The 27054-nt window shown below is 39.9% G+C and overlaps 1 protein-coding gene across 1 annotated transcript in view; it reads right to left on the bottom strand.

The window, feature by feature from the left end:
* Positions 1–465: 465 nt before the first annotated feature.
* Positions 466–27054, bottom strand: part of LOC126406419 (B-cadherin-like) — a 31476-nt gene continuing 4887 nt past the window's right edge. Inside the window, exons 3-18 of the mRNA XM_050070679.1 lie at positions 26477–26565; positions 24489–24701; positions 22783–22923; positions 20558–20713; positions 19267–19411; positions 16787–16959; positions 15485–15613; positions 14733–14918; positions 13924–14168; positions 9521–9663; positions 9272–9363; positions 8985–9117; positions 7320–7538; positions 6225–6355; positions 2585–2728; positions 466–1515 (exon numbers count right to left, since the gene is read on the bottom strand). Coding sequence (XP_049926636.1) covers positions 1303–1515; positions 2585–2728; positions 6225–6355; positions 7320–7538; positions 8985–9117; positions 9272–9363; positions 9521–9663; positions 13924–14168; positions 14733–14918; positions 15485–15613; positions 16787–16959; positions 19267–19411; positions 20558–20713; positions 22783–22923; positions 24489–24701; positions 26477–26565 — 2552 coding nt within the window. The 3' untranslated portion in view covers positions 466–1302. The remainder of the gene's footprint in view (positions 1516–2584; positions 2729–6224; positions 6356–7319; positions 7539–8984; positions 9118–9271; positions 9364–9520; positions 9664–13923; positions 14169–14732; positions 14919–15484; positions 15614–16786; positions 16960–19266; positions 19412–20557; positions 20714–22782; positions 22924–24488; positions 24702–26476; positions 26566–27054) is intronic.

Below are 27054 nucleotides of genomic sequence, written 5' to 3'. Positions count from 1 at the left end.
ACGGGAGGTCCTTGACAGAGCGAAATTTTAAAAATAAAAGCCTTCAATTGGTAATATGAACTATTCAAATGTCAAAACATTATGCTCTTTAAGGACATCTTTGCTTGTATTTAACTGTTTTCGGTGTTTTATGTCTTTTTACGTTCAAAGTATTTCTCCGCCTTTGACAGTATTACAGTTTAGCTTTGAGGTGATGCAGTTTAGCTTCCATTTCTGCCAGATTTACATATCTTTCAGACAATACATTTTAGATTTCTGCATTTTCAGCAATATTTTTGAATTCCATTGAACTCAGCATTCGTTTTCTGCAGGAAATGCATTTTCTAGTTTCATGTGAGTACTGAAGAACTTGACTGCACTACTTTCGTCAGGACTGCTGCTTTGCTGTTCCATACAAATTTTAGATGCCTGTTTTTTAGTGAAAGACTAATTTCAATTAGTGAAATAAGACCAGTCACAAATCTATTATTGTATTAAGAAAACTTTATGTATAAAAAAAAATCAAAATTAACAAAGCATTTGTAATAAAGAACCTTTGGAGGTAATTGCAAAACGTGTTTTGACATTGCAATGTGATAAAGATGTCAACTGACTTATTGACAACTCATTGACCACGCCCTCAGAGGGTGATGTGGCTTTGGCTGGCTACCTGGATTTTTCCCTTTATCATTTGTAATTTCATTACTCAAATGGAAATACAAAACAGTGAACTTTAACTGAAGCAGTAGGACAAACTCCACAAAAAATAATTAAACAAAAAACTGAAAAATATAAAGTACCATACATTGCCAAAATTGCACAAATGTTACTGATACAACTGCAAACATCTGTGTACATATTCAGTGTCACCCAGTAAGCTTTACTCTAGGCTGATATATCTGCAAAAAATCTATAAATCATAATTGAAACTGATGATGTGGCTCCACAACTCAATGAACAGAAAAACAAAAGGCATAGTTAGTTTTTAGCCTAGAACTAAACAAGGATCTAAAAAACAAGCAGACATAGAGTTTATTTATTCAAAATGGGGAACTCGTGTATAAAAAAAACAAACTCATCCTCTGGCTTCTGCGCAGTGGCCATTAACTGCTTATAGCACTGCACTGACTAAACCACAATCCCCATGCTCAGAAAAACAAACAAACAAAAAAACAAATCATCAGTAGACCCACAGATGTTTTTCTGGCTGTGCTATATTTTCCCTGGGATGCAGTCATTTATCAGTTCATGCTTAACATTGATCTAACATTCACATGACAATATGTGCAGCCACCCATCCATACTATTCATTCTTTGGTACATTTACAGCATGTCATCTTCGCCTCCTCCGTACATGTCAGCTAGTTTCTTGAAGCGGGGTCCCCACTCATTGAGGCAGTCATAGTCCTGGTCTCCGCTGCTCGATGAGTTCAAAGAGGAGAGGCTTCCTGCATCAGAGCCACCTCCTTCATAGTCAAATACCAACAGGGAGTCATAGGGGGGTGCTGTTGGGTCGTTGTCGGCTGCCTTCAGGTTCTGAGAGAGGAGCAGAGGATTATGTTCTCATTTTACAGACCTTCAGTTTTTATATAAAGCCTAATCAAATCAGTATCAAACCATATTTGACAACCTGAATTACTGCTTTGTGGTTATTTACTTTCCAAACAAGTCAAGCTGCAGTTACAGTTTACAATCGTGTCTGTGAAAACATGGATGCTTCACACACATCTTCCCCCCGACAACACAGAAAATCTATACAATCCGCACAGTTCAGGATAAGTGTTACCGATTCAATATCTGACCAAATGTCTCCTCCATTGTTCCTGATTTATGACGCTGTGCCATAGCCAGATAAGTGTTGAAAAGAACATTATGATGTGAAGAGAACACAGTAAACACAGCGAAGTTGACCTTTGACCTTTTGAATATTTAATATTATGACTCTGACCACCAAATTCTAATCCGTTCACTCTTGAGTCCAAGTAGACGTTTGTGTCAAAGTTGAGAAAATTCCCTCAAGGCTTAAATATCGTGTTCACAAGAATTAGACGGACACAAAGTCACAGTGACCTTGACAGTCAAAATTTAGTCAGTTCATCTTTGAGTCAAAGTGGATATTTGTGCCAAATTAGAAGAAATTACTTCAAGACGTTCTTGAGATGATTGCATTCACAAGAATGGGATGGACAGATGTACGTATGGACATACAACCCAAAAACATAATGCCTCTGGCCATGGCTAACACTGTTGCAGAGGCATAATCATGTGATGACAAATAAATATGGCCATAAACAAACTGCACCAAAAGAAGCCTCATTATTTGAATTCAATAATTTTAAATCTTGTGTTGACCCACAGTCTATAACATAAGGAGACACTGTACTTTTGCTCTGATAAGGGGGCTGGAGGCTCTCACTGGGACAATTTTGAAAATGCTCTGGAGCAGATTTTGGAATTTGGCCACATGGGATTGTCTGTGATTTCAAACAAATATTTACTGAACCTCCTCAGAAACACACTCATTTATAACAGCAGTGACAAATTACATATTTTAACCATGTTAGATTTTATTGTGTTGGAATAAGCTCTCAGATCTTTGACTCACATCATCAATGAAGTTGCCAATTTCCTCTGGGTTGGCGGGGCGAGGTCGGTACTGAGGAGCCGGCATGAAGTTTGGGATCATGTCGTTTCTTAACACCTCAGGCCGGTTGTCCAGACCACGGTGGAGAACACTCAGATCATAGTCCTGGTGGCGAACACATGTAGGGGTTTACACATGAGATACTGCATCTTTCATTTCAACTCAAACATCTCTTTCTGCATTTATATAATAAATGTAATCCATGTTTCTGGTAGTGATGTTTTTATATGAAACATACTTTTGTCTCCTGCTGCTAATCTACACACAAAGACACACACATCAAAACTGTAATCCATAATCCTTTATGCAGACATTTTATCAGGCCTACATGGATAATTGTATACCATCACTAGCAGTGGTGGGCAATATAGTTTGAATCAATATCAGGATAATATGAGGATATCTTTATGACAGCTATATATGAGGCAAATCAATGCAAAATCACATACAGAATGATATAATTGATCTCTGATGCAATGAGCTGTGTCCCACTGATGATTACATTTATCAGTACTGTACTTATGTACACCTTACATGAGTTTTTCCATTTATGCTACTTCATATCGCTACACCACTACATTTCAGTGTGAAATACTGTACTTTTCCCACCACTGTATTTATCTGATAGTGTATTCATTTTGAAGATTAATATTTTACATTAAAATTGGCTCCACCTCAACTACCTAAAACACTGAAATTCTGCCAACATGCAGCTTACAATGTTAATAATCCAGTCAAATAAAATAAATACTGACACTCTGACAGAGGGTTTTTGTCTGCAACAGGAATTTGCAGCGTGGTGTTGCTGCTTTTAAAGGATTTTTGAATACTTCTTAGACAACTGTCCACTTTGCATTACAAAACTCTTAGTGTGTTACAATTAGCTTGAAATCATGGATTTATTATTAAATTCTAGTCTTTTACCACGACAGAGGATCATACTGAAGTATCATCTGACCCTAATCACTAATGCACTGACTGCTTCCGTTGGGTTTTCCTCCAGGAGATGTAAGCAGAGGTGCAGCTTTCATTAAACAACCATTTGATCAGAGATACTGATGATCTACAAAGATTTGAAATCAGTCTAACTGCTAAAAATCAGTCTTCAGGGTGCCTGACCAGCAGCGCTGCTCGACTGTGACTGACTGACCCATCTGCCTGCATCAATTCCAGAGTGCAAATGCAGCCAATGTTTTCTCTTCCTTACACTGATGTATTGCCTTGATTATTTTAAGTAATGGTTTGATGCACAAGTCAGGGCTTAAAGGGGGGGGGGGGGCTGCGACATTTGCACTAGAGTGCGGCACGGGCCGCATATTTCTGTCCGAACCCAACCGAGCCCGAGAGCAAAGTACCCAAACCCATCCGAACCCGACAGTCATTCCGTTTTGTTATGTCCAAAACTGAATCGAGCCCGACATTATTTAGGCTAATTACTAAAGCACTGAGTTTGTGTCACACAGTTGTTATGGTTACAGGCTATTTAACCCGGTTACACCGTAAAAAGGCATTGATTTGTGCTATTCTTGTTTAAACAAACACACACATTACGCAGTATCATCAGCAGTTAAAAATATAATAGCCGTTCTCACTGGAGCAGCTGAGTGTGTGGGAGCCCGGCGGAGGTTTGCGAGCTTGGCTAAAGGGTGTTGAAGTGTGCGCAGCCCAGTTCTGTGCTCTGGCCCGTCAGGAGAACCACGAACTGACCGAACTGCTACAGAACTACTGGCGCTGCCGCAGACAGCTGACCCAGTCACACACGCAGCTACATACACAGTCCTCTGACTGCAAGAGCACTCAGAATCGTCTCTGGAGCTTCAGAGATGAACAACAGAAACAGCCAATGTGTGTCTGTGTGTGTTGTGTTCAATCAATCAATCAATTTTATTTATAAAGCCCAATATCACAAATCACAATTTGCCTCACAGGGCTTTACAGCATACAACATCCCTCTGTCCTTAGGACCCTCGCAGCGGATAAGGAAAAACTCCCCAAAAAAACCCCTTTAACAGGGGGAAAAAACGGTAGAAACCTCAGGAAGAGCAACTGAGGAGGGATCCCTCTTCCAGGACGGACAGACGTGCAAAGTGTTATGTGTTGTCACGTAAATAACACTCCCCAAGCATTAAACAGGACAGACAATAGGATTTTATTTATTTTTACACTACATTTTCACTGAAAGCTGACCGAATCCGACCCGAGCCCGAATAAAAATGTATACATTTTTGACCCGTCGGGCTCGGATCGGGTAGCCACACTCTAATTTGCACAGCGGCAATCTTTGTCAATCATCCTCAGAAGAGGTCCGTCCATAATTTTGCGCCCTCCTCGAGCCATGCCCACCTCCATTTATTTTTCACCCCTCTCTCCAGTTCTGCTGTATTAACACCGGGTTTGATATATTTTGCTTCCATCTCTCTGCCCTGCTCTACTCTACTTCAACGCTACTTGGCTCTCTCTCTCTACTCTACCGGTAGACTACCGCATCCACCTGTTGCACAAAACACACACAGCATTGTTTCCCCTAGGATGGAGTTGTAGCAGCGGAGGTGAAGCACACGCATGAAAAAAAAATTTCACATGCGTTAAACTTTTTTGTATGCTTGCAAAGCACAGCCTGCTGGCATGTTTCTATGTATCTACTGGCACCACAAGGGCACTTTAGGACTAAGTACATACAGTATATTTGTGCACAGTAATGAGCAGGTGAAATGTCTGTCTAGCTTACATATGAGGTGTCTCAAGATTTAGGAAAATACAATTTTATTGAACATAATAAAAGTAAAAAGTCACTTGACATGCTGCTGTTTATGACCCATTCAAGTGCTGGAAGTTGTTATTTACGTGACAACGCCTGAACACAACACTGGCTCCGCTCCAACAGTGCCGTGCTGCGCTGCTGTGCGAACAGCGTGTTTGTCTGTGCATAACAGCAGTCTGTTGATGGTTATTTACACACTGTCCGTAACAATAACTTTGTCAGCTGACAAACTGCGCCGGGCTAAGGGTCAGGTTTGGTTTCTAGCGTGCTCACCTGTGTGTGTGGCGGAACTCCGCCGTGCACAATACAGAGAGCAGAGGAGAATTGTTAACACGTGACCATGTAGAGACAGAAATGATACGATGACATAACACCATAAATAGTATATTGCTCATTGATCAGACAGAGCCCTCTCCTCTCCTCTTATATACGTTAGTTTACTCACAAGTGTGTGAATTGACCTGGATATGAAGCATCAGTAGCGCCAAATACACTGCACGGCATGCTGTTTTCTCTCAGTGTCCGATAGCTGGCGGTCAAGCTAACACAAGCTAATCATTCAAATGCAGTTCACTTAGACCCTTCCCACTGAGCTCTTATTGGCCAGCTGAGTTTGATAACACTATACTGTTGGTGGAACTACGCATGTGCTTCGCTGAAAATCAGAAGATGATTCGTTAAATGCTAACTTATGCCAAGTTGTTGCCACATAAAAAAAATAAAAAAAAACTAGAAATGTCCGTCAAGCCGGAAAGCTGGCGCCACGCCGGAGTACTTTAAGCCCTGACAACTCCTTTAGCCTCATCATAACAAAAACAGTCCAAATCTCTCTCAATTTACCTGATCATCCTCCCCACCTCCCTCTTCATCATAGTAATAGATGTTGTCTCTGACATCGTCATCTTGCAGTAGAGGCTCCTCCTTCTCTCCTCTTCTCCGTCTTGCGAATAGCAGCAGCAGCAACACCAGCACTGAACACACAGAGAACAAAGCTTAATACAACACACCCATGATTCAGTCACCACAAGTCCAAACATATCCTACAGAGCAAAAAAATAAAGGGGTAAGCCTGTCAGCAAAGATGATCACAATCATTATTGGTCCATCCATTTTCACCCGCTTGTCTGGGGCCGAGTCGCAGGGACAGCAGGCTGGGCAAAGCACCCCCGTCCCTCTCCCCAGTGATGCTTTCCCAGGCCAGATGAGATATGTAATCCCTCCAGCGTGTTCTGGGTCTACCCCAGGACCTCCTATCAGTGTCTGGAACACCTCTAATGAGAGGTGTCCAGGACGCATCCTGATCAGTTGCCCGAACCACCTCAACTGACCCCTTTTGACGCGAAGGAGCAGCTGCTCTACTCCGAGCTTAGTGGTCCATTCATTTAAAAAGATGTAAAAAGAAGGGAGAATGAGCTCTACATAGCTCCCCTAAATCTCAATGTCAACCCAGAACCTGCGTCTGAAAATAGTCCCCAACAAATAGCCTATTTCAACAGCCTAATCCTTTAAAACGGTCATCACTTGAGGTTGCCATGCTAGTGCTTACTGCATGGTTCATAGACTGTGCATAAAGATGGACAACGTGACAGCTCCTTATAGTGAAGTCAAAACATTTCAACTTGCCCAGAGGTGGCTGTCTGCATTATAGTATATATATATAAAAAATAAAAGCTATATAAATTAAAACTGAAATTTACTTGACTTGGCTGGTCACAGCATCCCATACACCAAACTGATTGAGTTATAATCCTCCAGTTGCAGGTTATCTTTTTCTTTCCAGACTTAACTACCGAAATATCTTCCAGGGTTCAAACTCTAGTTGTGATGCAAAACATCAAAATTTCTCTTACATGCAAGCTATAATTTACATCCACAGTCCCTGGAATTATGATAAGCAATCTTACATATATAACTAAAATTAACTATCAGACTTACTGAGTAATAACAGGATGCCTCCCAGTATTCCCAGGATAACGGGCAGTTCAGTGCCACCTGCCACACGCCCTTTGCAGGATACCTCCTCCCCAGTGCAGTCACAAACTGTGGCCTGGACAGTGCTGTCCTGCCACAAGCCCTGGTTGTCTGCAACCCTCAGGAGCACAGTGTACTCTCCACTGGGTAGCTCAGTGACTAAATTCAGGATGATACCCGTTTCTGCAATGAAGAAGAAAATCAAGGTCATTTTGTCAAACACAATGAACATTTTTGTGAACACAAATGTTATGACTGCATTTTTTCCACAAATAATTTAAAGCACATTTTGGCCTAAACAAACCATCCTCCTTCTAAATGCATTGCATGAGGGGCCCCTTTTCACTGAGCTGTCACGGCACCAATTAACTCAAATTGCTTAAATCTCTCAAACACCTGGGACCTGAAAGCAGGGTTCCTACACAAATTCCATTCTTTTCCAGACTCTAATTTCCAGACTTAGCGGGAGATTATTCAGACCTATTTGAAAAGTTTAAATGTTTAAATAGTTAGGTGTTTGACGTAACCAAATGTTTTTAAAATACAACTGATAACATGTATATTACATTCTGATTATGTAAGCTTTTATGTTACCAAAAAATAGATAGTAGCTAGGTACTGTAGCTCATACAAATAAATTAACACCAAACCACGACAAATTCATCTCTGCCCAAGCAGGACGTGAAATAGCTGATCTCACCTGTACTCTGATTATTTACCCTTTATATTGTTCATGGATAATTAGATTATTGTTACTCCCATGTTTTTTGTCTCTTTTAAAAATAAGAAGCGAAAACGAGTTGGAAAAAGTTTAACTAATTTTCAAAATGTCTGTACTGCTTATTTACTGTTACCATGGAAACCACAATCAAGGCAGCCATAAGGGTTTACCTATGCAGAAAAGATAGTTAATTTACTTTTCTGATAACTACATCACATAGCGTAATTCAGAAATATTTTGTTTCAAACTAATTTGGTTGCGGATTTCCAGATTTGGTTCAGCTGGGGCAGAGCTGTTGCTGCTGTGACACAGTGAAAGAGGAGCATGCGTTCAGTCTCACGCCATACTTCTTGCCTTGCTTTTGACAACATCAAGCTCGCTCTGGCCTGCACTCTCTCACATAGTTGCAGACATTTCGGCTATGCTGGCTGCCTGCTCCAAATGCAATTAAAAACACTGCTTATATGATCAATAATTGTTATTTTTAGAAATTCTGAAGTTTATGTTTTAGAAAACAGAATAGGGGCAATATTCTAGAAACACAAATATGTTTCCCTGCTCGCTTTTTTTTTTTTCCCAAAAAAAGTCCACACTTTTCCCTACTACATTATGAATCCATTCATAAGAAAACACTACACTTTGTGCTCATCTTTACAGAACATCTGGTTTGGACAATTTCAGGGAAATTTTCGGCTCGTAAACAGTGTGAAATATTTTATATTATCTTTCTTGATCTATTAATTGTTTTTTTTCTGCTGACTTTTTAAAACCTTATACTTATCTATAATTTTTCCCCAAGAATGACCTACGAGTTTCTCCTGGGTCTGGCTATTTGACTGGATGGCATTAGTTTGTTGCTTGCTATGCGTAAAAACAACATTTTAGTCTTGTATAAATAGTGTACATACTGGATTCGTTCATCCTAGCGGTCCAGTTGGTCTTGGACATGCCCTGTAGAGAGATGCTGTATGGAGCAGCATTGCCCGGTCCATCTTTATCTGTTACTGACAGCAGCTGAGGTGCTGATTTCTTGTTACATATCTGAGAAAACACAATGTCACACTCAACTCTTTGTTTGCTGGTTCATGTTAGTGTGTGATATATTTGAAACACCACATACCAACACAGAATACAAATTTTTCATTTACATTAAAATTGCTCAAAAACTGTTAAGTACTGGGGGAAGAAGACGCACCTTGATTACACGTTCCTCAATGGTGGGTGCATTGTCATTGACATCTTCGAGCTGGATTATTAGAGTACCAGTTCCTGTGGCTGGTATTTCATCTGGTGACAGACATGAACACAGAAACGCACATCAGAAACCATTCTGTTCTAGAGAAGCTATAACATGACAGTAAGATTAAGCCCATATTTTCTAGCCCTAAAAAAGTACAGACAACCCAATGAGCATGTGGATGTGTAAGTGTTGCCTTCCACCTACCATTGTCATATGCACCAATGAGCGCCGTGTATTTGTTGTCCTTGACGAAGGGGGACTCTCTGTCCATGAGATTTTTAAGTTTGATCACGCCTGTGTCTTTGCCCACGGACAGCCAGCCGGCAGGGTCTCTAATAATTTTATACCTGGACATAAACAAGATTATCACAAAAAGATGTAAATCTCTGTTTTTTCTACGAAATGGGCTACATGTTCAGCTGCAAGTCAAAGCTACATTTGAGATGGGGCGTTGGTGGCTTAGTGGATAAAGCAGGTTCTCTCTCTCTCTCTCTCTCTCTCTCTCTCTCTCTCTCTCTCTCTCTCTCTCTCTCTCTCTCTCTCTCTCTCTCTCTCTCTCTCTCTCNNNGGGAAAAAAAAAAAAATAAAAAAGGCTACATTTGAGATGTCACAAGCACTTTAATAAAAACCGACTGTGACTGGGATTAAAATAAAATGCAAAGACAGGGATTTTTTCCCGTTTGAAAATATACAGCTGCACAACATGTAAACGAAAAATTATATAAAAGAAATAGCGGGCTGTATGTTAACGTTTTGCATATAGCACTGGGGCTACAGAGGTTTAAAGGATTGCAGCACAGGACACAAAACTATAACATGGGTATAAAAGTATCAAGTAGGTCTAAATCCATTGTAGATTGAAACACTTCAAAATCTTTGTGGGGGGGAGTTATAAAGTAGTTTTCCGTGGCCTTTCGAATGAATCTAGTGCTGGGAAATGATTCAAATATTTTTATTTGTTTAGACTATTAGTCTCATTAATGCACATAGCATCATCAGATAGGCCAAGGGAAGGAGGGAGCGAGAGACAGTTTGCCTGTGTTATATACGTCCTGTGTATGAAATGTTTGTGTTGTCACTGCATTTTTTAAAAACCCATCTGTCACCTGTATCCAAGCGCCATCACAATGTCACACAATAGACTACAACTACCAAGAAGAATGGCAGTGTGCTATGTCCACCTCACACACATACTAGCAAACAAATGCTTACCTGACAATCAAGCAGATCCGTCTCCCATAAATATTGCACATGAGCTACTGCGGTCACTTAATTCATCTCACAGACTGATTTAGCGTAGCATGTGCAACATAAAGACCAATGTGCCACTATAGACTAATTAACAGACAGATTAAACAGAGTAGCAGCTCTGTGTCTCTCTTCTCCACCTTAAAAGTTGCCTGCAGTTGATCCAGTGAAATAAGTTACTCCTTCTCCGACTACAGCTGCTGCAAGAGACAGCAAAACATCCTTTCATTTAGTAGTTACAGTCTACTAATAAACTCTCCAGGGTACGAACAGTAGTTACTTGAGCCTCAAAACCAGCCACAGCTTAGCCCTGAGCAGAGTGACCGTCCGCTACTGACCAATCAACGGACTGCAGTGTTCACAGCTCCACCTTTTAGTACCAGATCTGTGTAATAAGTACCCCAACAGAAGGGGTCTGAAAAGTTGTAACAGTATGGAACGGTTCCATTGGTACTATCCACAACTTTTCACAGTGGAAATGGAAAAAAAGGCGTACCGAACTGAACTGAACTGTACCATACCGTACTGCTCGGTGGATTCGGGGCTTTAGTGTTGCTGGGGAACTTGTGGGTGAGTGAGTGGGGCGGAGCTGTGCGGAGAGAGTGAGAGAGGAGAGATGCACACTCACCTGCATCACAGCATTATTTAACGCAACTTGATCCTATATCAATATAAATGCTAATATCTAAATTTATATCTTGCTTGAAAATAGGTTGATATATTGTTATGATATCACCCAGCCCTAGCCTACAGTTATTTAATGTGAGGCAGGTCCTCAATCTCAGCAGTTCTCAGCAGGGAAAACATCCAACTCAAAAAAATCATAGCTAAATTTTAATATGTTGAAGCAAAGCAAGGACTGACTAAATTTTGCAAGACACAAGTTAGTGTAGTAAATCCTGTCTACACTTGAGTTTTTACTGCTTTACATTTTACAAGTTAAAAAAACCCCTCCCAACAGTAAATTTACATTGATTAAAATTACTTTCTTACTCCATACTTAATTCCTATCATTAACTGTCCTTATCCAATAGAGGTATTTAGTGCCCCTTCTGCCCAGCCATCTATATGGTTGGTTTTGTAGCCTCTACATGAGCTTATCACATTCACAAAAATCTCAGCTTCTCTTACATCTCATCCCCAGTGATCCAGTCATCATCAGCCACCTAAAGGCTTATTTATACTTATGTTGGCTTAGATACATCCTCTAGATGGCACTAGAGGGCAGAGTCGAAAGTATCTGACAACAAACTAGGTGTTGATGGAGGAGGTCATAATAATGTACTTTTCAGTGGAGGCAGTGTTCTGTGAGGCCCTTAAATACTGCAACATGTGGACAGAGAATTCTTTTCACTATATTACCAACTTTTTTCCATTCTGCCATTTTTAAATTGTCTGTCAACCAGGGCAGGAATTTCACGAGGGCCATTTGGCCCTGTGCCCTTGAAAAAAATATCTGCCCTAAGACCATAGTGGCCTTGATGCCCCGCCTGCACTGCCCAGGTGATTCTGCGGTTTTCTACTCTGCCTCTTTCCAGTCAACATGGCTTTGACACCAGTGTCTTTTGAGAAAAAAAAATGTGATGACATTCTGGATTCTTATTGGGCAACATCAAATGAGAAGATGCGTACATCACCAGTGGTGGGTTTGATTCGAGCCTGGCATGAACCACTTGGACAGGCTATAACAACAGGGCTGACCTCCTCCTCACAGCGTGCGCGCGCACAGCAGAGAGGCCGCGGTGCAGATGAAGGGAATATAACTTCAAGATTACTCTAGTTAATGACAACTACTCTTGTTACTGTAAGTAAGTGCAATAAAACCTCTGCCAGCCAAGCCAATACTTTATCAATACATGTGGTCAGCATGTAGAAAGCCAAATTTCAATCTGCTCTGTTGTTGAAATATGATTCTCTCATTCACTGCTATTATGATTTATGATCGCGGTCGACACAAGTACATCGCACTCGCGAGGCTAACAGCAAACTGTTGACAAAGTAAAATGAAAGCTGTCTGTATGCTCAAACACTTTATCTGAACATGTACCTGAGGCAGCCGACCTGCAGACAGTGAATGTCCTCAGTAGAGGAGGGACAGAGAGCAGGATGAATGACTGATACTGATGTTTGTCTTCATGCTGAGATAACGTGACTTTCTTCACTCAGTATTGTGATGAAGGAGGAATATTTATTTTATTTATTCCAGTGAGATATTATTGGGTTTTAAATAGTGACTTTGTTGTAAACATGACTGTTGCTGCCATGGACTGTATAAAACTATATCTTGTGTAACTGACCTGTAAGGAAAGCAGCAGGAGGTGAGGTATGTGCATGTGTGTGTGTGTGTGTGTGGAGGAGAGGGGAGAGGGAGATGCTGGTAGAGAGATAGTGTGTGTTATTAGATACTGTTAATGTCACTTAATATGCTTCTGTGCATTGATAGCTCTTTTTTATTGTTTCTGTATTATGTTGAGAAGGGCCATGCCTGTATATAAGTGGATCTGTTGCTCGCTGCTAAAATGTGGCCCATCGACATCATCTGGTTTTGAAATGCGGCCCAGTTGAAATAGTAATTGAATAGCCCTGCTGTAGTTTGTTTGTTTCTTAGCTATCTAACAACACATCAAAAATAACTGTAAGCCAGTCTTGTTCAGTGAAACAGTTTATCATGTACACTCAAAAATAGGCCAGGCCTAATATTTAAGATTGTTTGCTTATAAATACATAAACCTGGTTGTTCTATATTTAAAACACATTGGGTTTATTACTACTATTAAATAAATCACATTATTACCTATTATTATTACTTGAGCTCGTTTTATTTATTCATTTCACAGATAGTTATACATCCTTAATCCTTAAATTAAATTCATTATGGACGTGGACTTAAAATCATTGTTTTATTTTATGACCTTGCTGCCCTGGCTTTTGGCCTTTGTGCTCTCAAAAAATTGACAACACGAAAGGCCAAGTGGCCTTGCCCCTAAAATGACAAAATTCCAGGCCTGCTGTCAACTCCTATGGTCTTTATTTGCTTGAACTACACTACCCTGCCCCTACAACCTCCAGTGGTGCTGCTACATTTAGTCTATATCCAAAAGTTTTTAGAAAATGTGTGCTAATACAGACAACATTTACATGGTCAGTGTCCATATAAATTTATCTATGTAGCGTAAGTGAGCCATTAGATGTTCTGGTGATGAATGCACTCTCTTTGCTGCTCTTTTAAGATTAGAGAATTACAGGGGTCACTTAAAATCTTGTTTTACAATTTCCTTTTCCTAATTTCCTCTAGCAGTAATAATCTTGTGTTTAAGTACATGTTCTAAATAACACGGTACAACAAAGTTTGACCTTACCCGACTGTCTGTTTGCGTGCAATGTCTGGGTCAGAAGCGGTGTATCGCACTACATCACTGTTGATGGCAAGGTCCTCCCGTTTGGACACATGCTTCTGCACTGGATCAAACACCGGCGCCTCATTGACGTCCTGCACATTCACCACCACTGTGGCGGTGGCAGTAGGCAGTGGAGTAGCAAAAGGAACCTCATTCTCCACTGCAACCAGCAAAGTGTGCTTGGTGCTCCTCTCAAAGTCAAGACCCTGGTTGCATGAAGGAAAAAGCACAGCAGCACATCAGATAAATGTCTTACAACCTGAACAAACTGCCTGTGTGAGCAGCACATGTACATTGCAAAACCTCTTGTATTTTTTTTTCCGGCACCCATGTTAACAGGTTAGCGCTTTTATTTTTAACTCCACACTTCCTGTCTGTTTCAAAATAACAGCCCTCTGACGACATTTCTATGGACAGAATCCCTTCATTTGTTAACACGAGGCTTTTATTTTCATTGTGAAATATTTGCAGGACCATGTGGTTGAAAAGGTAGTGGTTTGCACAGCTCATAAATAAGTTTAGTACCAGCTTTTAATTGTAGAAATACCGTACCAAGAGTAACATACAGTTCTGCAGCAGCAACACTATCTGTGTGAACATGGCACACATAAGCCGCAGCAGTTCAGTGAGGTCTAGGACTAAAACTTAAACTAACTAACTCCCTTTTTACTTTTTGTTTTACCTTGATACTACATAACAATGATTGACACTGAAAAACACCACAGGTTTAATATTGTGTCTTATTTGAAAATTCTTGGTTTACTCCCCACCTTAGCAGTAGAAATGATTCCTTCATGTTTGTTACTTCCTGTTTTCACAGTGAAAAGTCCTCCAGGATCACCATCGACAATCGTGAACTTGGCGTTCCAGGCTGGGGAATGTGGCTGGTCACCATCTGTTACTGACACTGTAATGACCTGAGCATCCACTTTATTTTCTGGAACTGTTGCTTCATACTGGAATGCAAGGGATGTGTTTTTGGTGAAACAGAAAAAAACAAGGATTGTAAAAAAAAATGTTGCTTGTTGCTTGATGCAGTTTCGTTAATTACTTCCCTGTACAGCTTTGGGATACTCTGTTTAATACAGTTCACTCACTTTTAGCCAAAAAGTATCTAAAACTTACCTTTCAACACCAAACAGATATTTTGAGTGTAAGAGTTGTCATCATATATAAAATGCATTGTTGAAGATGCAAAGATTATTCAATCATGTCAAACTATCAGGACTAAAACTGAGATCATATGCTACTCAAACTGCTGAGTAAAATAATAAAAAGGAGCAGTTCTTTATTGTTTACAATCTATAATGTTACCAAAAATTTATTATGATGGGCTACCTTCTCAAGCAAAGCTGTTTTTGCTTTAAAGTTGACCATGTATGATACCGGTTCATACACATCAACTGTAATGCTACCACATAAAAAATGAAAACACTAACTAAAGTCCTTTCTATTGCCCCATGGACACTGCTCTGAAGCTTGACAGATCTGCTGTGCCTGGTTATATGTATGTTGTACTTACGGTGGGCTGAGTGAAGGCTGGAGCATTGTCGTTGCTATCTGTGACCGTAAGAATGACTTTTGCTGTTCCCGTTAACCCTTCTCCCACCATGTCAGCTGCTTGTACCACCAAAGTGTATTTTGGGTATTTCTGTAAAGAGACATAAAAGTTAAATGCAGTTGGAGCAAAATCCATTAAGACATTTTAAATAGCTGTGAAAGTAATGACATTCCCATTAGCCTCAGCTGCTGTAATGATGTTACATGATAACACGTGGCGTAACAAATCAAACTGTAGAACAAGAAACTGCCCGATCATTACAAAACTTGCAGGATATTTTTAATGAGAATGTTGAACCCCATGTATAAAGTTATCTTAAAATCACTCAACAGGGGGCATTGGCCTTGTGCAAAATTTTACCCTTAGAGTAGTTTGTCAAAACATCACCAAACTCAAGTGTTGAAGCGTGTCCTCAAAATACTTTTGCAATTGACCAGTAAGGGGTGACAGTTGCACCAAGGAAGAGCATGACCCAGCACAGATTTGGTTGTAAATGTATAAGGGTCTGTCTAATCATCATAACACCTGGTGGTTATCTTTAATGCAGTTGTCGTAAACTGTCAAACGTCTTGATCCTTCGCAACTTCAACTTCTAAAGATCCACGCAGGCTTGAACCCAGTAATCTCCACTTACAGCTATATTTGTCTTTGTTTCCGCAATCTGCGGTTTTGCATCAATGTATCTCTATTATCTATTACATGGTTTCCCTGTGTTGTTCAGTCTGCACATGAGCTAGCATGAAAGCATCTACACCTCACCTAGCGCCTAACTGAACCGAATCAAGCAAGAAAACAGGAGTGTTCCCGAGCACCTATTTTTCAGGGCACGATGGCTGCGTCATGTGATAAACAGAGGACAACTTTTGGAACGCAGCCACACACACTGCATGTATAGTGGAAAGAACAACCAAGTACAGCCAAGAGCTATCTTTCCATTCTTCAGTAAATATCAGTCTGTGCTAAATATCAAGAAGTTGATCATTTTTGTGCAGGGCTGCCAGAGCTTTACATCCATGCCATGGACAAGAAACAACACCTGGAGGAAGATCAGCTCCAAACTCAGGATTTCTGGTAAGTAGGTTATGATATAGTGCTGGTTATGGTTGCTTAACAACTTTAGGCACACACTGCCTCTGCACTCTTCAAAGTTGGCACAGAGTAGGCACAAGAGTAGCACCCAGTGCCCAACCTTGTGTCTTCCAGGTGGTTAAAGACACAGCATGTGGATGGGCCCTTCGGTTAAATAAGTTTCAGAAGCCTCACCTCTCTGTCTAGCCGACCGTCATTGACTCTGATTGCTCCATTGACTGAGTTGATGACAAACAGGAAGTCATGGGGCAACTGTGGATCCTGGCTCAAAATACTGTAGCGGATATCTGAGTTGTCATTATTCAGCTGGTCACTGTCTGTGGCCTCAACCTTCATCACTTCAAAACCTAGAGAGAGGGAAGTCAGAAGTGAAAATGAAGTACAGAGGTTTCTCAAAGTATTCAGAGCACTTCATTAAAGAGCCGATTTACAAAGCAAAGCTGGGCCACACAGGGTTAACAGAATACTAGTTTTCTTTCCAACCTAACAATGCACCTGGAGTTTGTGGTGTGTGTGTGTGTGTGTGTGTAGTGTCAGTGAGTTAAGTCATTCTGTAGTCTTGTCATACCTGCATATTAACTAGGGCTGCACAATATATCAAAAATGTACCTTCATCACAATATCAACATGTGTGATATAGGTATCACAAGACTTCTTAACTGTCATAAAGAGTATATTTACATGTGCCATGCATTCACATGCTGCATGTCATATTGAAACACTGGTGTCGGGTGACTTTACGAGTTTTGAAAGTATTTCTCATGTCACACAAACCACTGACAGCGAAACGTATGTTTTGTGTTATTATCATACTGTCTGTGATGTGTCTGTGTTTTTTTTCTGGTGCTCTGCACAGATCTGACACCTGCCTACCCACCTGTCCTCATCCCAGACTCTCTGAAGCTCAGTGCACTGCTGTTTCCTTGTAAAGAAGATGGCTCTGCACGGAAGTCCCCGGGGACCACCAATAAACCATAACCTTGTATTTTAATGTTCATAAAATACACCAGAATTCACACATATGTAGGATAATACTACAGACGTTTCTGTAGTCTTACATCTGTTGTGACAGCACTTGCTGTATTCACTCATGTCAGTGATGATTGTGTTTTACTGTCCAGGGGACGTTCTACTGATACAGTATTGACTCATGTTGAGGACAACCTGATGATGTTAAACTGTACAGGGGATGCGCTGTGCAGAAGAAATTTATTCACTGGCAGCCACCATTTTCTTCCTGTATATACCATGTATGTCGCACAAGATCAGTTTTGTTGTTTACTTTTTTTTTCCCCCCATCATCTCAGTAACTGAAAAGAAAACATAAAAACTCTTCTCAGATTGAAAGAGAAACTGCATATTTTTCAAAATGTTGAACTACTAAATTCATACAGTAATTAATTTGAATTTTTATGGAATATACATAGAAATGCTATTTCTGTGGGATTATCACAAATCACAATCATATATCACATATGATTGACCTTACACTGGGTAAATGATTCTGGGGTTCTCTAAGTTCAGCTCAACATGTGGCATTTGTATAATGTTTTGTATGTAGACCGTGTATACAGGTACATATAAAGTCTGATGTTTTGTAAATAAAGTTTTTTAGTTTGAGATTTTAATGAACTTTCAGATACATTTTAAGCATTCATGAATATGACCATAATTATAACCATATAACATTAAACACCAGTTTAGCACTAGAATTTGTCAAGTTTTTTTTTTTTTTTTTTTTTTTTTTTTTTTAAATGGGAACCCACTTAAATGACCACCTGTGGGTCCCGGGACTTACTGCATGGACAACCTATCAATATCACTGCATTTCTGTGGATCCCGGGGACTCATTACATGGACAACCTATCAAACACGGCACTTTAGCACTCAGCACTTTTTCTTGCACTTTTGACGTCTCTGTATGTTTCTGTGTTGTGATTGTTAAATGTAGTCCATGTCTGTTTTATGTGATAGAACTGTCCCTGTGATGATGTTTTTATCTTGTCCTATGAAGCAATGAAATGTAGCACTGTGCCCAAGATGAATTTCCCTTAGGGGACAATAAAGTTTACCTTACCTTACCTTAATATTACTGCATTTCTTTTTTTTTCCTTCTTTTTTTTCTTTTTCTTTTTTTGTGCGAGTCATATCGTCATTGCAATATTCAAAAATGTTTTTTCCTGATATCATGCAGCCCTAATATCAACTGATAAAATATCTCTACAATATCGTACAATCTATTATTGCTAACCAAAGACTAACTACAATGATGCAATACGTACGCAGAAAAAAAGGTAGATTTAGACAACAGCCAGATGAGAGGAATTACCATGATCCAAAGTTATTTCTGATTTGCCATCTGAAACTCTGTCTCCACCGAGTTCCCCATTTAGTGTATAACTGAAGCTTTCTATCAAGCTGAGGTGGCTTTAGCTTTACTAGCATGCTCACTTTTGTGGAAGTCCCACTCTAGAGTGTATCACAAAAAATGTATAGTACTCCCCAGTGTGTTGAAGCAGGTCCTGGATTTGATTATATTAGCTTTAAGTCAACTTGTACAAGTTCTATCTTGCACTTGTCTGGTAAATGTGAAACATGCTGCTGAACACTAACACAGATCTTATTCAGGCTGAGATGAAATCCACTGACAGTACCTTTTGGTGAGGCCTCAGCAACTTCTCCCACGTAGGTGTCTTGACTGAAAACAGGTTTGTTGTCGTTCTGGTCAATTACTTTCACCACAATTTCCATAGGCTCCTCAGCCTTTCCTGACCCATCTGATACAGCGTGTGCTTGAAACTGCAGACAACATACATATTTGTATTATAATACTGCACATGCAAGAATAAACAAAGCAGATGCTCTCATTCCATGTATGTATACCCTGCATAAAGACTGTTTACACCAGGTCCTGCAAAAATAAGGCCAGGGGAATCATCAGGTCCCCAACCACCCAGATAACACCCTTTCTCTCTCTGTTGAGGTCAGGGAGAAGGTACCAGATAGACCAGGCCAATCAATGAATTTACAGGAATTGAATAGAATAGAATAGAATAGAATAGAATAGAAAGAACTTTATTCATCCCCGGAGGGAAATCCAGCTGTCCAGTAGCTAATAAAAAACAACAACCACACTTCCCCTCATCAACAACAACACAGATCACTAGAATCTGAACAATCTTATTTTAGGGCTGCTCGATAATGGAAAAAATCATAATCACGATTATTCTGGTCAAAATTTAAATCACGATTGTGCGGCGCACGTGATGACGTATTTACACGACGGTATGTCATTTCTGTCTCCACATGGTTGCGAGTTTACAATTCTCCTCCACTCTCTGTATTGCGCACGGCGGAGTTCGGCCCTGATGCACACACACGCACGCACGCACGCACGCACGCACGCACGCACGCACGCACGCACGCACGCACGCACGCACGCTTTTGAAATCTTCGGAATAGAGTTTTTGAAAACTCTATTCCATTTTTTGAAATCTTCAGAATAGGGGAGAGGAGGGGAGGGGGCAGTATTGTGCAAGCGCGGCTTCCGGGTGCGTTTCATTTGCAGCACAAGACAACAAGAGTAAACTGACAAGAAGCACATTATCGCTTTATGTCGATTATTTTGTTTTTATAATCATTGAAAGCCCAAATCGTAATCTAGATTAAAATTCAATTAATCAAGCAGTCCTACCTTATATCCTTATAAACTTATAACATACCTTATATGATTTCATGTAGCAATAAAAAATTTGATTGATAGTGCTGACTAGTAAAAAATAGTTTTAACTAAGATAAAGCTGTCATGTCTAATGCTGATTCTAAAATAATGTATTCTGAAACGAAATAAAATACAAAGTGTGTCTGGAGAACTCCCTATCTGGTCCTGAAAAGTAAACAAGAGTGTATGTACTGTATAAGACTATCATTAGAGATGATGCTTACCATATACTTGTCTTTCTCCTCTCTGTCAAGTGGTTGTGTGAGATACAGATTACCAGAGTCTCTGTCCATGGTGAAAAGGCCAGCAGGAGGCTCATCAGCTCCTGGACCAGTGATGCTGTAGTAGATCTTCTTAATTTTATCCTCATTAGAACGGATCTGGGCACAACACAACAAGCCTGAGTTTTACCACTTGCACCAATTACAACAACAGTTAGAATACTTCAGAACTATTTTCCACTACATGAGGAAAATAGTGCAGATGTTTCTGAGTTGTACTGCAATTACATTTCTGGGGTACAGAAGCCAAAAGCAGCCTGGTTACAAAATTCTGCATACTGTTGTCAAGATCAAAAATCAATTATGTTATGTTCTTTGGACAACAGTGCTGTTTCATCATATCATCACCATCATCAATTTTATTTATAAAGCCCAATATCACAAATCACAATTTGCCTCACAGGTCTTTACAGCATACGACATCCCTCTGTCCTTAGGACCCTCACAGCGGATAAGGAAAAACTCCCCAAAAAAAACCCTTTAACGGGGGAAAAAAACGGTAGAAACCTCAGGAAGAGCGACTGAGGAGGGATCCCTCTTCCAGGACGGACAGACGTGCAATACATATCAGCAATGGTGCACCTGAGAACTACTTTGATCTTTCATTATTGCAAAAAACAACCTTTTGATATTTCTTAAAAACAGGATGACTAGTGGAAACCAGTGTTCGTTGTGTTAACAAACGCTGACTAACAGGTGAAATACGTGGGTCACGGCATGTCTGCAGCAGCATGACTGCAGAGGAGCACTTCTATTACAACCAACTGAAGCTGCTACACTGACTACTGACGCCCGGGCTTCTCAACATTTATTTTGTGCGGCAGGGCTATTTATTTTTCTCTACATGCCGCTCCGCGGTACTCAAACAGGTAAGAAAAAATGAAAACCTCATTATAACAGAGGCAGTGAGAAGCAGCAGAGCAACCTTGTGTGTTTTTACATTTCACATTTAAATAAATTAATCAAATTAGTGCAACCTGTGGTTAAGTTATTTTTCTGCTCCTTAACTGTGACATCATTAAGTCAGTTTACAGTTAACCTGGGTACAAACAGTTGTCTAGTTGTCTCCAATTTGTTATTTATGATATTTATAAGTTTGAGATTTTGAGCTTTTCAAATGTTGATCAGTAATTGTGCGGTCATAAATCATCCTTTAAACCTGTCAAAAACTCTACTGGAGAAATGCAAGTTTGAAAAACAATTTTTTTTGTAAAATTAGTTGTAAAAATCTGTCTAAATGAAACTTCAACACTTGATACAACCTGTCACCTTGATTCCAAATTCCGAAACCTGTATTTTCCTGATTGGATTAGTTTTAAGAATAAAAAACTTTTTGATTCAAAGTAATAACTAGATAGATATAATAACTAGAAGATGACTAAAACGTAATGATACTTTATCAAGTAAAACTGGACTAAAACGTTTTGAGATGTTTGCGACAAACTGTGAAAGACAAAAATAACTGAAATGAGACTAAAACTAGAAAGCATTTTCGTGGGGCGTCGGTGGCTTAGTGGTAGAGCAGGCGCCCCATGTACAAGGCTGTTGCCGCAGCAGCCCGGGTTCGAGTCCAGCCTGTGGCCCTTTGCTGCATGTCATCCCCTCTCTCTCTCCCCCTTTCACACTTAACTGTCCTGTCCATTAAAGGCAAAAAATGCCCAAAAAAATATCTTTTTAAAAATAAAAAAAAGAAAGCATTTTCGCCTAAAGACTGACGCTGGGTTCCCACTGAGCGTGGAAGCCCCACAAAGTGCGCCAGTTTTCTGTGAAGCACTGCCCGCTACCTTTCTGCACACATGTTGACCAGTTGAGCTATTCACACTGGACATGCAGCGGCCCCAAGCTACGCAGCCGCCTCATGATCTGCAGTGACAGTTTCGGCACCTGGTCTAATTTTTTTGTGAGCTGCGAATGAATCTAGCAAAAAAAAAAAAAAAANTATCAAAGACATAAAGGATATATTACATATGACCTGATTCTTATTAATTATAGAATATGCATCCCATGCTTACTTATGCCATGTAACCCAAGTGTGAACATGGTGTAAGACTAAATCTAAAAAAGCTGCCAAAGTTAAGACTGGAAACCAACATGGAGTCATTCTTTGCAGAAACAAACTCAAAATACAGTTCATTATCAAATTCTCAGGCACAATTAGTTTCTCTTACCTGAGATACTTTTAGGGGGTAGGGTCCTCTGTCATTCTCAACAACAGTGAGTTCGGGAATAACCCAGTCTCTCTTCCTCCTCCTCAGCCCATCACCGGGCTTGGGGAAATGCAGAATAGGCACCTGTGGATCAGTTGCACTCTGAAAGAACATGCATATTTGTAGCCAGTTATAATACAACATAAATTAGACACTGGACTGTCATTGGCTTAAAATGCTGGATTAGGGAAATTACAATGACAATGCATAAATATCTTATGTTATTTTTTAAACAAAAAAGTCCTGTAAAAATGCTTTGAACAGCACTAAGACAATCTCTATTGTTAAGTAGTAATCATTACCTGATAAACAACTGTGTTGTTACATAGAAAAAGATTGGGTCTTTTATTCATCAAGGCAGGAAAAAAACAAGATTAATGCATAGAGAAAGAAAGATGATGTTAACTACTAGTAAATGATAGCACACCACTTTAAATGATAATTGCTTTAAGGAGCAACCACACCCTAAAATTCTGCTATAAGGCTCCCTCTTAGCATTTTGAGAAAATGCAAAGGGGGATGACTAAAGGAGGTGTGATTATGTAGTATTTGATCCAGGAGTTGTCTGTCTGAACACTGCATGGTGAAGTATGGACAATGAAGTAGAGCTGGTAGTCAGAACTGACCAGCGAGCAGCTGTTGTTGGACTTCATGTCTACACTGGAAAGACAGTGGAGCATGGCCCTTTGCGAGAGACACTATGTTGTGTTGTAGCTGAGCTAACGGCTCTACTACAAAATGTGTGTGCGTTTTGGGGGGAGTGTCAATGCATCAGAGCTGTAGCCCTGCTATTTAGTGAATACAGCGCAGTAACTGGCAGGCCCATGTTGTGTTTAATGCTACTGCAGAGAAAGAAATACCATTCATGTCAATGTTGACTCTCTGCTGCTGAACATCAGGCTTGGTAAAGCTACCAGCAGCTATGTGTAAGAGGCACACTGGGGCTATGACCAGTCTACATAATGAATCTCGGACTCTTGCCTATGATGTCACAATTAGGGAGAGGCAACGAAAATTAACTGAATTAAACTTTTAAACCCAAGCAGACACATGCCAGAAGCAAAAGCTGGTTTGTCTTCCATTTTTTACCCAATTATACTAATCATTTGCTTATTACCTTCTTTAACATTTATTATTGTAAACAACCCTGCAGGACCAGGGAACTTTGCACAGATAATAAATTAGAGCCTTCATACCATCTACTATGGCTTTAAAAAAAAATAGGTATTATTAGGTTTTATATAGGTACTACAAAAAATAATTCAACAAATACTCTATGAAGTTACAGTACACATAATAAAATATTGTTGCTTTCTAGAAAAAAAGAAAATTTGAAATTCACATCCTGCAGCTTGCAAACAATCTAATCTGGCATTAACAACACAGCTATGAAAAAGACTAACAAAATGGAAGCACTGAGGTTTGGTAAATCATAAATAGCCACAAAGGGGCAGTGTTTATTAAAGAAAAAAGGGCCTTTGCATGCACTGCATTTTCACTGTCAAAACTGCTTCTAACAAGGTCCGTCTTGTTCCAGACGCTTGATAAACAACAATTTGATGCATGTGGCAGCTGCTAAACTACTGGACATAAATATGTTTTGAAAGTGTTCTCCTTTATTTAGACTTCCTTCGTGTTTCTTCAATAGTGTCTAAATGGTGTCCCACCTCTGTGTGATTATCAGAGTCCACTTCATTAAGATGGTGCTGATGGTTGTGGTGTTTGTGGTGTCCATGGTGATGCTCAGCATTTTGGTGGTGATTCCCATGGTGATGCCTATAGTGCAATACCTTGACAGGAACACTCATTTTAAGGCCTTGTGAGTCACAGGAGTGGATGAGGAACTCCCGTTGTCCATTAATATCAACCGTTCTGTTTACCTGGAAGGGAAAAAAAAACACTCATTATCAAAGGCCAACATGCTGGCAACATATCTGGACTCAAGAAAGCTCTCTATATGACTAAATCAAAACTTGGGGGGAAAACAAATCAGTTTGATGATATTCTTCATCAACATGTGCAGGGTTGGTCGACAACAGAGATTAACATGAAGGGTGCTATTTGTTCTAACGGTCTCTATAGGGGTCGATCAGAAGAGCTAATCAGAACAACCAGGTCTTGAATCTGAATTTCAATACTATATACAGTGTTTCCCCTAAAAAATTATTCAGGCAAGCTTCAGTTGGAGTACAAATTTAGCGTGGGGTCTGGGGGTCCTCCCCCAGGAAATTTTGAGCGTCAAACATTTCAGACAACAAAAAAGGCACAATCTGGGACCAATTACAGTAGGTAATGAGGTGATGAGAGCCTCCGTCTGTTTATGATTTTTTGCCTGGCATAGGCCCGGTGGGGGGTCCCGTAGGCACGGCAGCCCGCCGAGCCTGTAGCAATGTAGGGGAAACACTGATAGAGGTTTTAATACTAGGCTAATATTACAAACTGAAAATAATAGTTAAAAAATATGTTTATTTGCAGCCAATATGGCAATATTTAAAGTTAGGACAACACATTCATAAACACTGAAGATTTTTAAATCATAAAAAATGTGCTCTTGACAGGGATATACTTTATACTTTATTAATCCCCGAGCGGAAATTCAATTTTTTCACTCTTGCTGTCAATTACACACAGTCTGAACACACACATGCACAAACAGGACCTATATATGCAGTAAGTGGAGAGATGTCAGGGTGAGGTCAGCGCCTTGGTCGGGGGCCCCAAGCGATTGGGTGCCTTGCTCATGGCACCTCGGCAGTGCCCAGGAGGTGAACTGACACCTCTCCAGCTACCAGTCCATGCTCCATTGGACCGGACGGGGACTTGTAAATGCGACCCTCCAGTTCCCAACCCAAGTCCCTATGGACTGAGCTACTGCCGCCCCAGTTGAAGCCTCATCTGTGAGTGTACATCCCTGTCTTAATTTTAATACTCTGGTGTTTCCTGACATAGGTGGGCCACTCAGTTATATTAACAGCCGCCAAAGTATATTTGGCAGTGTGATGAAGCCAATGGAAACCACATCATCTGCAAAGAGCAAAGCTGCAATTTTAGGACTAGGGTTGGGCGATATGGCCCTAAAATAATATCACAATATTTCAGGGTATTTTTGCGATAACGATGTTCTTGACGTTTTGAAAATTAGTTAAAAAAAATTATTATTAATTTAACAAAACAGTTTTGCAACAAAATAAGTGATATAACATAACAGTTTGCCGTCAAAGATTCTGTAAAAAACAAACAAAAATGATGACTCATTTCTTAAGTTTGTGATCAACAACAATAACTTAAGAGTGAGTTTCAGATTCAGTATACAATATTAATAATCCAACTGATAAAATATAGCAAAAATTAAACATTTAAACAATGATCAACAATCTTTGCCCTAGGATGTTCTGGTACCAAGCACACTTATGAATAAGCCTCTGCTTGAACAAGGCATTCGTTGTGGCCAATCCATGACTAGCACAGTCAGGGGTCATGTGCACCCCCTCTCACAAACACACTCACACACACACACACACACACACACACACACACACACACACACACACACACACACACACACACACAAAAGACTCCAAGAAGGCCAGGTATTACAATACACCACATGAGCATTAGAAACTGCAATTTTGCAATCAAGTGTGTTTAATTCCACCTTCAATATGCCATCTTTTTGCACCATGAAATGGTCGTCTTCACTGCTGAAAAGGAACGATGTGCGCTCTGTGCAGTCTGTGAAGCCCACTATAATTGGACAGAAGAAATAGCCATGCATTACAAATGTAGAACATACAGTAACAACAGAATTGGCAAGTTTTCAGAACACAGAGAAATAAACATCTTTTTGCAAACTGTGACAGAAATCTATTAAAGTGCTTAAGTATCATTACTGCCTCTTTCAGGCAAACAGTGATACAGATTAAACTCCCTCCATCTCCTCCTCCGTCTCCTGTGTCATATATACTCAACTGCCCTACTCTAGTCCGGATCTCAAATCTGGAAACATTTCACCCCAAACTGTCCCATATCGCTTTCGAGTGACACATTGCTATCCTGTTACCTCACCTGTAGGCCTGTCACGTCATTTTTGCAGACCTCTGTAGCAGTAACTATAGCAGATATAACAATTTATATCTAATTAATGAACAAAATATATATACATTATACACACACACATATATATACATATATATATATATATATATATATATATATATATATATATATATATAT

The sequence above is a fragment of the Epinephelus moara genome, chromosome 19, assembly GCF_006386435.1.
Source record: "Epinephelus moara isolate mb chromosome 19, YSFRI_EMoa_1.0, whole genome shotgun sequence".
Lineage (NCBI taxonomy): Eukaryota > Metazoa > Chordata > Actinopteri > Perciformes > Serranidae > Epinephelus > Epinephelus moara.
Note: the sequence above shows the minus strand (reverse complement) of the source record. Positions and strands in the feature narration are given on the sequence as shown.